General features: G+C 38.1%; 1 protein-coding gene across 1 annotated transcript; it reads right to left on the minus strand.

The window, feature by feature from the left end:
• Positions 1-10,936: 10,936 nt before the first annotated feature.
• On the minus strand, positions 10,937-12,097 carry LOC5570845 (kallikrein 1-related peptidase b3). The gene is made up of 2 exons (XM_001659323.2): positions 11,253-12,097; positions 10,937-11,195 (listed from the first exon to the last, which is right to left on the minus strand). Exons 1-2 carry the CDS (start codon positions 12,045-12,047, stop codon positions 10,998-11,000), a joined length of 993 nt encoding a protein of 330 aa, XP_001659373.1. The 5' UTR covers positions 12,048-12,097; the 3' UTR covers positions 10,937-10,997.
• Between the last annotated feature and the right edge of the window lie 2,062 nt (positions 12,098-14,159).

The following is a 14,159-nucleotide window of genomic DNA, read 5'->3' on the forward strand; positions in this document are numbered from 1 at the left end:
ATTAAGTAATAAATGCATTTGTCAATCAGAAATATAACACAAGTACGGTTTCTATATTTGCCGAATAGGAAAGTTTTCTTAAACTTCGCAAGAACGCTTTTAAAATAAAAGATGTATTGGATTTTATCTCTAACACCTAAATATAACATCATTTTCAGATAAATGACTGAGAAGATGTTTTCTGTGTTACTTGGGGTTGGTGATCCAATGGCTACCGCTTTTGCTTCATAACATGGGTTCAATCCCAGGCCCATCCCTTTTCTCGTACTTTATAGTTGTATCTTTCACTTGCTTCTATTCGCTCTAACGAAGGTACGGTGCTGCCATCTGGAAAAAGTTTACTCTATGCGTGAAGCGTCGAAAATTTAACCCGGCAAGGTATAGGAAGTGAAATTTCAAATGCTTATATAAAATTAATTACAATAGCTATTTAAATTCTTTTCAGTACATGTTGATAGACTATTGATGGGCTACATTAAAGACACATTATTTTGATTTTTATATTTTTTCCTCAATATTCTGCTGATTCTATAGCTTATCGATTTTTTTTTTTTTTTGATTTTTTTTTTTCGGTTCGCGTGTTGTGCTGGGCAGTGTTTTGGAAAGCCCAAGCAAGACGATTCGTTTTCGGGACGCCGGGAGTTTGGTTTTCGGTTCGCGTGTTGTGCTGGGAAGTGTTTTGGAAAGCCCAAGCAAGACGGTTCGTTTTCGGGGCGCCGAGAAGTTTTGCTGTTCGCGCTGTGTGAGTGCGAAAAGATATTCGTGCTGAGTCGAGGATGGATTACCAACTGGTGAGCTCGTTTCATGCTTATGATAACACATTTTTTCATGAAAGCGTTACTATTTTTGTAATATGCAATCAAACTTTGTATGGTTCGTCACTATTAGTGTCGGCATTATGCCTGTTTTATACAATTCTAATAAACATAAAATTTTTGACATTTCTTAAAATATTTTTTGAATTGTTTGACATCATGAATGTCGACGTTTATTTTAAAACTTCTACCAAAGACTTTTCTTCTTGAGGCATAAATGTTGTAATTTTCAAACAAACTATGTATGGTTCGTCACTACATGTGTCGGCATTATTCCTGTTCCATATAATTTAAGATATACGCATATATTTTCCTCTTTTCGCCATTAATAAAAACTTCTTTTGAATGGTTCGACATTATAGATGTTGACGTTTATTTTAAATCTTCTACCAAAAACTTTTTGAGACAAAACTAAAAACTAGCTTTAAGTATAAATCGTATTTTTCCTCCTTATCCATAGATCGCATCACCGACCAAAGGTGACTCCCAAATCTTTTCCTTCTTCACTAATAAACACCCTTCCCGTGGTGATTGTGGAGATGCAGAGGTATTCTCGGTCTCTAGAAGCAACAATCATTACACCCTAACATTCCTTTCCTATCCCAACTGACTGTTAGGACTTGGCCGGCGCCGTTATTGATCAATAATATTAGATCTGTTAAAATTGCACTCCGAGAGTAAGCGGAAACTCCCATCCTTTATTCATTTGGATCGCAGTGCAATTATTACCAGTTCCGATCAATCACGGAGTAGCAACCATTGACATGTACAGTAGGCCGTCCCTTATTTTTCGAAAATGCGAAATGTTATAAGTTCGTCATTGTAAAGTGCTCGTTTTGGTAAGAAAAAAATCAGGTAAAAATTTGAAATCCGTACGTGGACGCAAAGTGGTCCCCCAACGACCCTAAAGGTATTAGGTGTAAATGACCCCCGTGCGCCAAATCGAGCTCGCTGCTCTCGTGTACGCAACATGAGTACGAAAAGCCACTAGTAACAAATTGATAATCAGCATAGAATTTTAAGTAAAATAATATTTTATACTGTGGATATCTTCATAACACTGTACGCTGACATCAAATTCATAACTTCAAAGGAATCGTTCAAACATTACGAAACGCAACAGGGGGAGGGAGGGGGTCTTCCGTAGTTTTACGGTCCACACAAAAATTGTAATTTTTTCATACAAAAGTTGTTATGTGGGAGAGGGAGGGGTGTCTAAAAATTTTAAATTTTACGTTACGTAATATTTTAATCATCCCAAAGAAAACAAACTTCTATACTGATTATCAACGCGCGCAGAACAATTTGTAACTGTTGGCATTTCGTACTCTTGCTGCGTGCACTAGAGCAGCGAGCTCGATTTTGCGTACGGGGTCATCTACTCCTAATACCTTCAGGGCCGTTGGGGGACCACTTAGCGTCCACGTACGGATTTCAAATTTTTACCTGATTTTTTTCTTACCAAAACGAGCACTTTACAATGACGAACTTATAACATTTCGCATTTTCGAAAAATAAGGGACGGCCTACTGTACAGTCAGTCTAATATGCTAATATGCTGCTGATTCTAGAGCTTATCATAAATCTAACTCCGTACACTTAACAGAATTTAATTAAATTTAGTTTTGAATTTTTTGGAAGCATTTGAAAATTGCCATGCAAAGCAATCGGAGCTTCACGCATAGGGTCAACTGTGGTAATTGCCTCCGTCATCGCGAATCTCCCACTCTTAGTATATCACAGTTTATCTATCACATTTGCATGATAGACAAAAAAAAACCTTTCCCTACGCTTCCCTTCTTCTATCATTATAGCATGTCTTTCCTTAAACCTGATACACAGGCAGTCTGCTTATCAAACAGCGAGCCTCTCTGCCATGAATTTACCACCCCTATACCTTCCCACATGAGCTGGCGTAGATGCAGAAGTACTGTGGAAGCCAGTTTAATGCATCATAGATTCGCAAAACTTAATTCAGGGTTGGAAAACGCGGTCTGCAAATGTTATTTTTATTTGGAAATACGGATGCTCAAGCAAATTGAATCTTGGAACCATAAGAGTTAAATTTTATAATCGATTATATAAAACGACCCTTCTCCGTACCAACTTCAAAAAAGCCCAACCATTTCAAAGTGGACGAAACCAATCCATTCGTTCGCCCGGCAACCATCTCACGGTTGGTTCGGCTCCCGGGTCTATGTGTGATTGACAAACATTCAATTTATCACGATCGATGTCAAACCTAGTGAAAAATTGATGCAATTCGCTGTCGGGCTCGGTTTTGTGGCCAAAGTACCTGTATACATACCGTGTTCTATAGCCCCCGCATCATCATGTCAACCCTAGCTGCTGGTTTTCTTCATTTTGTGTGCTGCTTTCAGTGGAACTGCCCCTGAGCTGCGGGATTGATGCTGGACCATCATGTGGAAAATATGTAGTTGCCTACACGGGAACCGTCATGGAGTTGTACGGTCGGTCGTTTCGTTAGTAGCCAGCGTGGGAAGGTGTGTTTTTGATACTTTTTATGTGGCAAAATGCCCTGCTTCCTTCGTGCTTTGCTTCAGATGCGAGCACAACTCTCTGAACAGATGGGTACACATGGAATGAATGGAATCGTTAGATGGATACAAATTGTTTACAGAAATGTTCAACGACCTGGACCGGCCGATTGACGGGTGTTTTGATGACGGTGTGTCGGTAGGGAATTTTGCCACCGAAAATAAGTAGGAAACATTTATCGTTCAGTGTTCAAGTTTGCAGCTAACTTCTCGGAAAGTTGAACTTTGAAGAAGTTTTAAACAAGGACTTAATAATGCATGTACAAAAGCTCTCAAACAATGTTTCTTTTTCAGTATTTGTATCGATTATGATTACTGGTCTCCTGGCATAGTAAATAATATTTTATGCTATTTATTATGTCCAGTGCTCAAATTAGTCAAATTTATTCCCCTCTCTCAGAAATCTTCCATCGAACACATCACAATCAATCACCACGAATCATGACAGTTGATGTTGCATTTTCCACCAATCTACACTAAGAGCAGACAAAGTAAAAAGCCAACTGCTGTAAAACGGTTCGCAAATTCCATACGTATCCTTTCTCTTACTCAATTTCGTTGAACATTGATTTTCCCTCCTACTAGGACTGTTGACTTCTACGGAGGTTTGCATCTACACGGACAGAGCAGACCGATGGATGTTAACGTAGGTTTGACAGCTGAATGTGTTATGGAAGTGACCGCTCCGAAATCGACGACAGCGTCAAGTCAGTGATGGGACAGGAGAAAAAAAAATTGATGTAAAATTAAAAGACCATCGACGGCTCACACACTACATCCATCCATTATTCAGGCCACAACTTGTGCGTCCGTTTGGCACGAATCTGGTCGGTCACAGTCATATAGTGATTGGGTTCTGGCAGGGATGGATTGATGGGGGGCAGAGGGGCCATTAACCCACATTTTAGGGATCACATTGGTGATAATACTTTGAAAGCGATATGGATGAATAAGGTTGCACTTTAAGGTTTCTCAATTATATCAGAAGGGAAACAAAGCGTTCACAAAAAATCAAATGGAGTCATAAGGGCTTGTCCATCCACTCTACCAGTCAGGCTAAGGCCTGGGTGGCATCTGCTGTACGTAGGAGACGTCTCCATTCGACTCGGTTCATGGCTGCCCATCGCCAGCCACGCATTCTGCGAAGGGTCCGCAGATCGTCCTCAACTTGATCGAGCCATCTTGCTTGCTGCGCACCACGTCATCTTGTGCCGGTTAGATTGTTTTCGAGAATTATGTTCACCGAATAGTTATCTGACATTCTAGTGATATGCCCGGCCCACCGCTACCTTCCAATTTTTGGTTCTTCATAGTTTTCTCATGCCTAGTGACTTGATTTGTGCATGACCCCCAAAAGTTCGAGATCGATTGAGAATTTCAATGGTAAAAATCCTGGTAAGCTAACTGTAAGAATTGTTATAAGAAACTTCTTCAGCCGTTAGAAAAAAATGGAACTATCATCTATGGCATTTTTGAACAAATCAATATATGGTTTCTGGAAAAAAAATCTACAATAGGTCCTATGAGTATAATGGGAAAAATTGCCGTGAGCATTCCTGGAAGTTATTCTTGAGATGCATCTGGAACATCCATCCGAAATTATCACATTATCAAACCAGAGAACTCCAACGCATAAGAACTCCAGTAAATAGATTACCGTGTACCTCCGCTAATTTGAACGGTACCTCATGCAAACCATCGGGACTCATTTTTAATTTGAACCTCTAGTCACCCTAGAACCGTGTTTCTGGTTACCTCTTTCACTGTTTTGTTTTGATTCTGCGTTCTGTTCCACAGCGTTCCATTTCACTACTCTCCGTTCCATTAGCTAAATGACGTTTGAACCATTTTTAATCTGAACCGCTCAGAATGGCCAGGAGGAGGAATTCAGACCGACGATTGGAAAGTTCAGTGCCCACCGGCTGACGAACGAAAACGGCTCACGACTAATTGATTTCGAAAACGGCAACAGCAGACCCGCCTCTTTCGGGAGCAAAAACACCGCCTGGAAGAGACGGAGTGCGAGGAGATGGAACAGCTGTGCCGGTCTCAAGAAACGCGTAAGTTCTATCAGAAGCTCAACGCATTTCGCAACGGCTTCGTGCCAAGATGTTTAGGGATAAGAATGGGAGCATTTTGACGGACGAGCGTGAGGTGATCGAAAGGTGGAAGCAGCACTTCGACGAGCACCTGAATGGCGCTGAGAGCACAGGCAATGAAGGACGGGACAACGGAGGAAATGCCTTCGTCAGTGCTGCGGAGGATGGAAACCAACCAGCCCCCACTTTTAGGGAGGTTAAGGATGCCAATCACCAGCTCGAGAACAACAAAGCTGCTGTTAAGGATGGTACCTGAGCTGCACTCATAAAGATGGGTCCAGAGAGGCTGGTCATTTGTCTGCACCGGTTGATAGGCACAATCTGGGAAACAGAACAGCTACCCGAGGAGTGGAAGGAAGGGGTGATTGTGAGTTAGATTGTGAGAACTTTCGAGCGATCACCATTCAAAATGTGGCCTACAAAGTATAATCCCAGATCATCTTCCGTCGTCTGTCACCTGTAGTAAACGAGTTTAAGAGATGTTATCAAGCCAGCTTCGTTGACGGCCGATCGACAACGGACCAGATTTTCACAGTACGGAAAATCCTCCAAAAATGTCGTGAATACCAGGTCCCATTGCATCATCTTTTCATCGATTTCAAGACGGCATACGATAGTATCAACCGCGTAGAGCTATGGAAAATCATGGACGAGAACAGCTTTCCCGGGAAGCTCACGAGACTGATGAGAGCGACGATGGAAGGTGTGCGAAATTGTGTGAAGGTTTCAGGCGAACGCTCCTGTTCGTTTGGATCCCACCGGGTACTACGACAAGGTGATGGACTTTCGTGCCTGTTGTTCAATATTGCGCTAGAAGGTGTTATGCGGAGAGCCGGGCTTAACAGCCAGGGTACGATTTATACTAGATCCAGTCAATTTGTTTGCTTCGCGGATGATATGGACATCGTCGGCCGAACATTTGAAAAGGTGGCAGACCTGAACACCCACTACGAGCATGAAACGTGGACGATGCTTCAAGAGAACCTGCAAGCACTTGGAGTCTTCGAAAGTCTGGTGCTTAAGACGATCTTCGGCGGTGTGCAGGAAAACGGTGTGTGGTGGCGAAGGATGAACCACGAGCTCACCCAGCTCTACGGCGAACCCAGTATCCAGAAGGTGGCCAAAGCTGGAAGGATACGATGGGCAGGGCATGTGGCAAGAATGCCGGGCAGCAACCCTGCAAAGATGGTGTTCGCTTCGGATTCGGTTGGTACAAGAAGGCGTGGAGCGCAGCGAGCTAGGTGGGCGGATCAAGTGCGTATCGATTTGGCGAGCGTGGGGCAGAACCGAGGATGGAGAGATGCGACCACGAACCGAGTTTCGTGACGTGAAATTGTTGATTCAGTATTTTCTGTCTAGATGTTACTTATATAAATCAAAAAATTAACCATATAGTCGATTTATCAGTAAAATTGTGCCCAAGAATGTTAAAAGGGTGGGGGGAGGAGGGTAGACAAAAAGTCAAAATCAAATTTGTATCGGCTTAATCTTAGCACGTTATGAAGAAAATCTTACGGAGAATATCATCGAGCATCCAGGAGTAGAACTCACGCAAGTTTTATCAGAGCTAACTCAGGTTTTTTTTTTTTAATTTAAAAATAATATGGAAAATTTCTTTAAAATTAGCCTAAAGGCATTTCTGTAAGACTTATTTGAAAAAAAAAAATGGGAAATTTTTCAAACAAATTTGAAGGATATTATTATTTATGAAGTACGGAATTGGAGAAAAACCTAGGAGAATCAACGGAAACGTTTCTGGAGAACTTGGAAGCTCCTGAAAATGTCTAAAACGATCTTTGGATGGATTGCTGGTGAAATATCCGTAGTAATTTCTGTAGCTATCCATAGAAAAAAATCATATAAGTTTAAAAAGGGGGCAGGATTCGTCAGCCATTTAATAGTTTTCGAAACATTTTTTTAACGTTTTAAAATCAACAAAGTTTGAGTGAAAATGTTTTCACTCTATTCTATTCTACTATCGAAACAGCGAGAATATATTTTCAGCGAATAAATTTTAGTCTTGATAAAAAAAAAACTGATTTTGAAAATTCTATGATGGCGATGATTGCGATGACGGATTCTTGAACATTTAAGGTATCTTACTAGAGTTACTAGTGTGTGAAAAATCACTGAATAAACTCCTGAAAAGATCTTTGGATCAATATGCGAAAGAAAGCTACAATGAGACGAGCAATAATATTTGTTGTAATGTCACGAGAAATTAAAAATAATGGTCTCAGAAACTCGCACATCGTGGTTTCTGTTGGGTTTATACTTATATTCAACCTGGCAAAACTTGGGAATTTCAATTCAATAAATGAGTAGGGGGTCTAAAAAGCTTTCTTAGTCTTGTAGTAACGACTGCATTGAAAATGATGGGGTGTCAAAAACAAAAATCTTATTTTGAGAAAATCTACTTTTAACTTTTTCAGCAATTTTTTATTCTAATAATTATGTTTTTTTCTGTTGCTCGGAAAAATTACCTGAGAATAATTTTATTAAGTTTGGAAACAGTAGATTTTTTAAATAATCTCTTCTCAAAACCGACCAAAATGTAACTTACACCTCTTTGCGTTTGGGCCCCTCAAATGTAGTCACTTTCAATTTCCAGTCTAAGGTTCCATAAGGATGAAAAATGGCACCGGATGCGTCCGAATGCAGGTTAATTTGGTAGAGAAATGTCAAGGTGTTGTTTGTTTTAAGACAGCCGTTGAGTCCTCTGCATTTCCACAAGAAAATACTGCAATTTTGAATATGGGAAAGGTTTGAATTCGATTGATTTTAATTCCGTCACTCGCCCCAACAGAGCATGAAACGGATCAAATTAAACCGACTGTCTTTTAAAGAAGAGAAAAAGTTACGATATTTTAGTAATTATCAGCATCTTCTGTATTTTCATAACATAAATACGAAAGATGCTGATAATTACTAAAATCTCGTAACTTCAAAAATGTTTTTTAAAAGAAGGGAAAATTTCTTATAGACCTATTAAAAAGTTTGATCTCAACGATCACTGTAAGAGAATTATGGTACGTTGCGGTGATCAACCAGTTATTTCTCACATAAAAGTCGAAAAATTGTTTGGCGTTATAAATTTCTGCTGACTTTCTAATACTAGCATCTCTAGCCATTCGCTTAATGTCAAATTTCAAAAATGTATGCAACCATGAAAATGATTTTAAAATTAAAGCAAAATAGCACTTTTTCCCAACCTCACATGGAAAAGGTGCTTGTGATGGTATCGGTGGCAACATTAAGCAAATGGCTAGAGATGCTAGTATTAGAAAGTCAGCAGAAATTAATAACGCTAAACAATTTTTCGACTGGGCTGTGTCGCAAAAGGTGAAAGACCAATTTAAAAAAGATTGGGAATTTATCTATGCAAAATGACTATTCAGAGGCTGAAAATTTTCTTCAGGAAAGATTTTCTAACCATGTTCCAATTCCTGGAACAAAAAAATATCATTCATTTATTTCAAAAGACGAACGAAGTATTTTTGCAAGTGAATTCTTAGATGCACATGAAAACCAAGAAAATACAGCATGCTTTGTTCTTAATAATACAAAGAAACGAAAATCTTCTGCACAGAAAAAAATCCGTTCTCGTATCCGTGAACAGCAGACGTGAACTCGTCAACAACAAAAATACACCGTGAACTAGATCATGTTTATGTGACCATTGGTGGTAGTTCATGGTGTATTTTTGACAGTTCACGTTTTCCAGAATTCTGTTTTGAGCGTGTGGTGTTAGCACCCAAAGACAATCTTCCCGGTTGAAAAAATAGATAGTATTAAGATGAAAATTTAAGTTATATACTGAATAATTGAAAAAATAAAATTTAAAATAATAATAATAATAATCTTATTTGTTCCATAGAAAAGAAAGAATCCCATTTCAGTGTAATGAAAAATTGACGCAGAAACATTTTTTTTTTCAGTTTTTCTTAGCGGTGTAATTTTTCATGAAAAATATCATCCATTCCGACTTATACTTCATTAAAACCAATCCCATATCTTTTTTTCAGATGTTTTAGAAAATTTGCAATTGCTTTGATAAAAAATCTTTGTTTTTCCGATGCTTCGATTGAAATATGGGTTTTAAAAGAAAATGCTTATATGGTCATTTTTTATTAAATTGGCCATAACTCAAAAACGAAAAAAAGGACAATTCAAAAATTTCATGAAATTACCTTAATATATTTTTGAAAGTTTTCCACTAATTGGATCATAGTTTTTCCGGCTTTTCTTTACGAATTTTCTCAACGGTGGAAAAATTTGTGGAAAACTGTTTCCAGTTAATATTTTTTTTTATTCCTGAGAAAATTTGCTTTCATTATCATAAAAAAAAAAACTTTGTTTCTACGATGCTTCTTTCTAGAGATATGATTTTTCAAAGAAAAGGCTCAAAATGGCACATATACACATTTTTTAAAAATTGGCCATAACTCAAAAGCGAAAAAAAGTACATTTCAAAAATTTCAGCGATTGAAGCTTTTTTTTGAAAATTTTCCACGAGTTTGAGCATAGTTTTTCCGGCTTTTCTTTACGAATTTTCCCAACGGTGGAAAATTTTGTGGAAAACTTTTTCCAGTTAATATTTTTTTTATTATTGCACGGATATTTTTTTAAACGGCCGTGCAAAAAAAGTTTCCATACATTTTTTTCCGCCAAAACCTTATTTTTGCATGAAACGTCGAGAAATGGTGTTACTTTTTTTGCACGGTTTTTAAAATTTTGAACTGAAATTTTTTTTTGCACGGTACGCATCCCCCGTGCAAAAACAGAATCGGGTGTATAGGGAATATCAACTGATTTTTTGAAGGGCCGAAAAACATCCGTGTCTCTTTAGGTACGTAAAGCCAAGAATTTCTACTTGAAATTCCGTGGCCAGGGAAAGTAAATGAATGTTAAGAGAGCCATCACAAACAATATTCATCACAAGGTTATCGTTTACTCAGTGCGAACTTTTTCCCCGTACAATGAAAAATATTTCTGATTCCAAGTAACATTCCTGAAATAATTAGTGCTAGCAGTTTCAGAACTGTTTGAAGTTTTTGAAAATTGAAAATCTACACATCCAACATCATTAAAAGATACTAGGTAAAATATTTTAAAAAAGAGGGCTAGACTGTTACTGTGGGTTCCAACATTTATAAATCCGGCTCTGGGTCCCGGTCAGTGTCTCTCTCTCTGTATTGAAGTGCCATAAGATGAAAAGTTTCGGAAAGGATGGGGGGCTTTCGGCTGCTGAATTTTCGGAAGTTTTATCCGGATGAAATAACTCAATCAGTTCGTTCGACACGCTGTGTGATCGAAGGCATTCAGAAGGGATCGGAAAAATTCAATTTGATGACCTTGTCTGGCGTTGACTTGGATTTGGATTTTTTTTTATTTGGGTATGGGAACCGTAATCAATCTCATATTCAAGTGGCAGGGTTGATGCGAAATGGTGATGCTAATCAAATATTTGTCGTAGTAAAATTAGGATGAAGACTGTATCCTAAACATTTATTGGAAAATTGTATTCACAGCTTTACTCCCATAAGAGTTTCTATTAGCTTTCGAAAGGAATCGAAAAATGTTGGAGCCGGCAATCCCAAGAAATCTCCGAACGCATCCAAGCGTATTCCCACAACTGGCGAATCCAAACTGCAGCTAAAGTGACCAAAGTCAACGATTCCAATGAGCTTTCCATCTAGTACGATTGGTGCTCCGGTAAATCCCTGAAACAGTTTTTAATCTCAGTGAGCAAATCAAACAAGTGAACATCACCAACAAACCAAACACAATGTCTCATTCCCGCTTGGTTTTAAACACAAGTGTTGATCACTCTGGAACAAATTTTCCATATCATGTTGGCATCTACTCGGTGGCAGTAAATACATTTCTACCGTTCGAGCCTTGAAATACACGGGACGGTTCGTTTCATTCGCGCCATGACTCAAAATTCCGAATCCGTACACATGAACCACTCGATTGAATGCCATTTCGATGGAATTTTGCGATACTTCAGCAATCGAAGAGTTATCTGTAGGATAACGGTCTGAAATGTTTAACACCGCCAAATCATTGCTGAATGACTCTTTGAACCCGGGATGGATCCTGAAGCTTAAAACCGGCACGTAGTTCCTGTCAATCTTAGAATTCAATCCGCTTGTTCTTAATGCTTTGCTCAAGTAGCTGATCTTATCAGGTTTAAGCTGATTCGAGAACACTTCATTCGCATAATTATTGTCGTACTTGGCTCCGAACTTCCGGCTCAATTTCTGCAGGTATCGCCATCTTGAGCTTTTCCCACTGAAAGCTTTTCCACTGTGGAATCGTTCAATGCTATGGGTTTCTAAGGCCACGTGAAAATCACTGGGTGCTCCCAGAGAGTAGGATCCATTTTTCTTCAAATAAAGACAATCGGCTGAGGTAAGAATTTGACCTTTTCCAAGCACAACGGCATTACAGATGAATTTGTTCCGTGGTCCGAACAAGGCTGCCACTGGAGGGTACGGATTTTGGAACTCGGCGGCAACGTAACTCACGACTGCGGTCACAAAGAAAAACAGATGCGGATGATTTCGCATAATTAAATGCACACCGATATAACAGAAAGAACAAACTAAGCTAGAACTACTACCTGATCTCGCTTTAAGTACTATCTAATTGAGGAATGCCATACCAATTGAATCAACACCAGTAATACGGGTATCCGATGCATATTTACGTTGATTTATTGGTATCGCTTTTCCAACTTTATGCATATTTATTGCAGCGCATCAACTATTCAAGCTGCATGACAAGATTTTCCTCATTTTATTGAACTTGGATGTTTCTAAGGCGAAAGCTATGTTAATTGTGGATCTAACTGTTACTATGAAACAGATCATACAATAACGACAAATTGACGAACAGAATTGTTAGCTGTGATGTATTGCTCGAGCGGTTTTGTAAACGGCTACTACCCTAAGGGCATCTGTAGATAAGTTTTATAAGAATGCGATAACTCTGAGTAACAAGCGACATTTTTATTCGGAGAAAGTGTTATCGTACCCAAGAAAAAGGATGTGTATCATTACAGTCGACTCTCCACATCTCGATGTTCTACATCTCGATATCTCTCCCTATGTCGGTGATTTGTACGGTCCCTTCATTCTGCATTCATTTTTACTCCCCATATCTCGATATCCTCCTTATCTCGATATCTCCCCATCTCGATGTGATTTTCGTTCCCAATTTTTTCTCCATATGTCGATATGCCCATTATCAAAGGTTACTAGACTAGATTTTGGAGATTCAAAACAATTTGCGAAGACGAAATGACATCTGTTTGTTTTTAATTTTCCTGGTAACGGACTGATTTTCAATCTAGTATTCGTTAAAAATTTGTTCTATATCTCGATCTCTCCCTATCTCGATGGTCCCTTCGATATCGAGATGTGCAGAGGCGACTGTATTTTATCCAAAAACAGTCCCACGCATACCTGGATCACAAAATTATCAAACATGAATGAACCTAAAATATTTCTTCGCAGGGTTCCTGTTTATGGTCTAACGTTTCAGAAAATCCTTGTCTTAAAATATTCTATCGATGAAAATTTGTAATATTTGTGTTTTAATATTTCATATGAAAAAGTCCTACGTGAATGACTCAGAGTATGGGTAAACCTTTTATTACTCTTAGCCTATGAATATCTTTAAAAATCTAAAATCATGCAAACTTGATTTGAAGGAATCTTAAATCGAACATTTTATTACTTTCAACTAAGGGCTTATTAAGCATATGACATTACGAAGCCGAACAAATTTCGAAATTAATTCTAATTTAAGCATTACAACTTAGCTTTCTTTGTTAGTTAGGAGAAGCACTCGTCTTTGGATCGGTTAGCTAGAGACAAGCTTTAATATGGCTAAAATATTAACGTCCCATAAAAAAATAAAAAATATAAAATTTCCATAAAAAATGCAAAATTTGCCAGTAAAGAAACAAGGGTAAAATCAACAGAAAAGTTAAAAATTTACATAAAAAAATAGAGATGTGCATAGTGCAATTTTCCATAAATAAAAATTTTTTTAACAATAAATAGATTCAAAAGTGCAGTAGAATCGACAATAATCTCACCAAAAAATATCGAATTTTACATTAAAAAACCTCAAAATGTCCCTATTTTCTTCACAAAAAGCAAGAAATAATTATAAATTTTCCCCAAAAAAAAAGCCAAATTTTGCAATAAATAAATAATAATTCGCCCACAATAAACAATAAATAAAAGGAGCAATAGCAGTAAATGCAATGTTGCAATAAACAAACTCAACTGAGCAATTCAAAATGACAATCAATACATGAAAATGTTGTAGAAAATTCCAATATTTAAGTAAAACTTTCCATAAAAATAACGTAATTTTCCAATAATCATCTTTGGTGTAACTGCCCACAGCAGTTGCAGAAATGTGTATACTTCGATGATGAGTTTTTTTCCTAAATATTTATTTTATTTGCATACGAACATAACGCTTTTTAAAGTATCTTCTAATAGGTTCATTTTTAAATCTAATGGGTTGTCTCAGTACTACAAATATGGTTAAGCATGCTGTAACGCTACTTTTGTACCTCATCACCCACTTCATGCAACTACTTCAGTGGTCTAACAACACTGAGCGCGCTCGGCAAAGTTCCAGCATGCCGCATAAAGTGTTGC

This window comes from Aedes aegypti, chromosome 2, assembly GCF_002204515.2.
Source record: "Aedes aegypti strain LVP_AGWG chromosome 2, AaegL5.0 Primary Assembly, whole genome shotgun sequence".
Classification (NCBI taxonomy): Eukaryota; Metazoa; Arthropoda; class Insecta; order Diptera; family Culicidae; genus Aedes; species Aedes aegypti.

Excerpts from the sequence above, each read along its gene's own strand:
- LOC5570845 (XM_001659323.2), bottom strand. The coding sequence starts at position 12,047 with ATGCGAAATCATCCGCATCTGTTTTTCTTTGTGACCGCAGTCGTGAGT. Across the intron at positions 11,196-11,252 it reads GGAATGAGACATTGTGTTTG|GGATTTACCGGAGCACCAAT; the intron begins GTTTGTTGGTGA and ends AAACTGTTTCAG.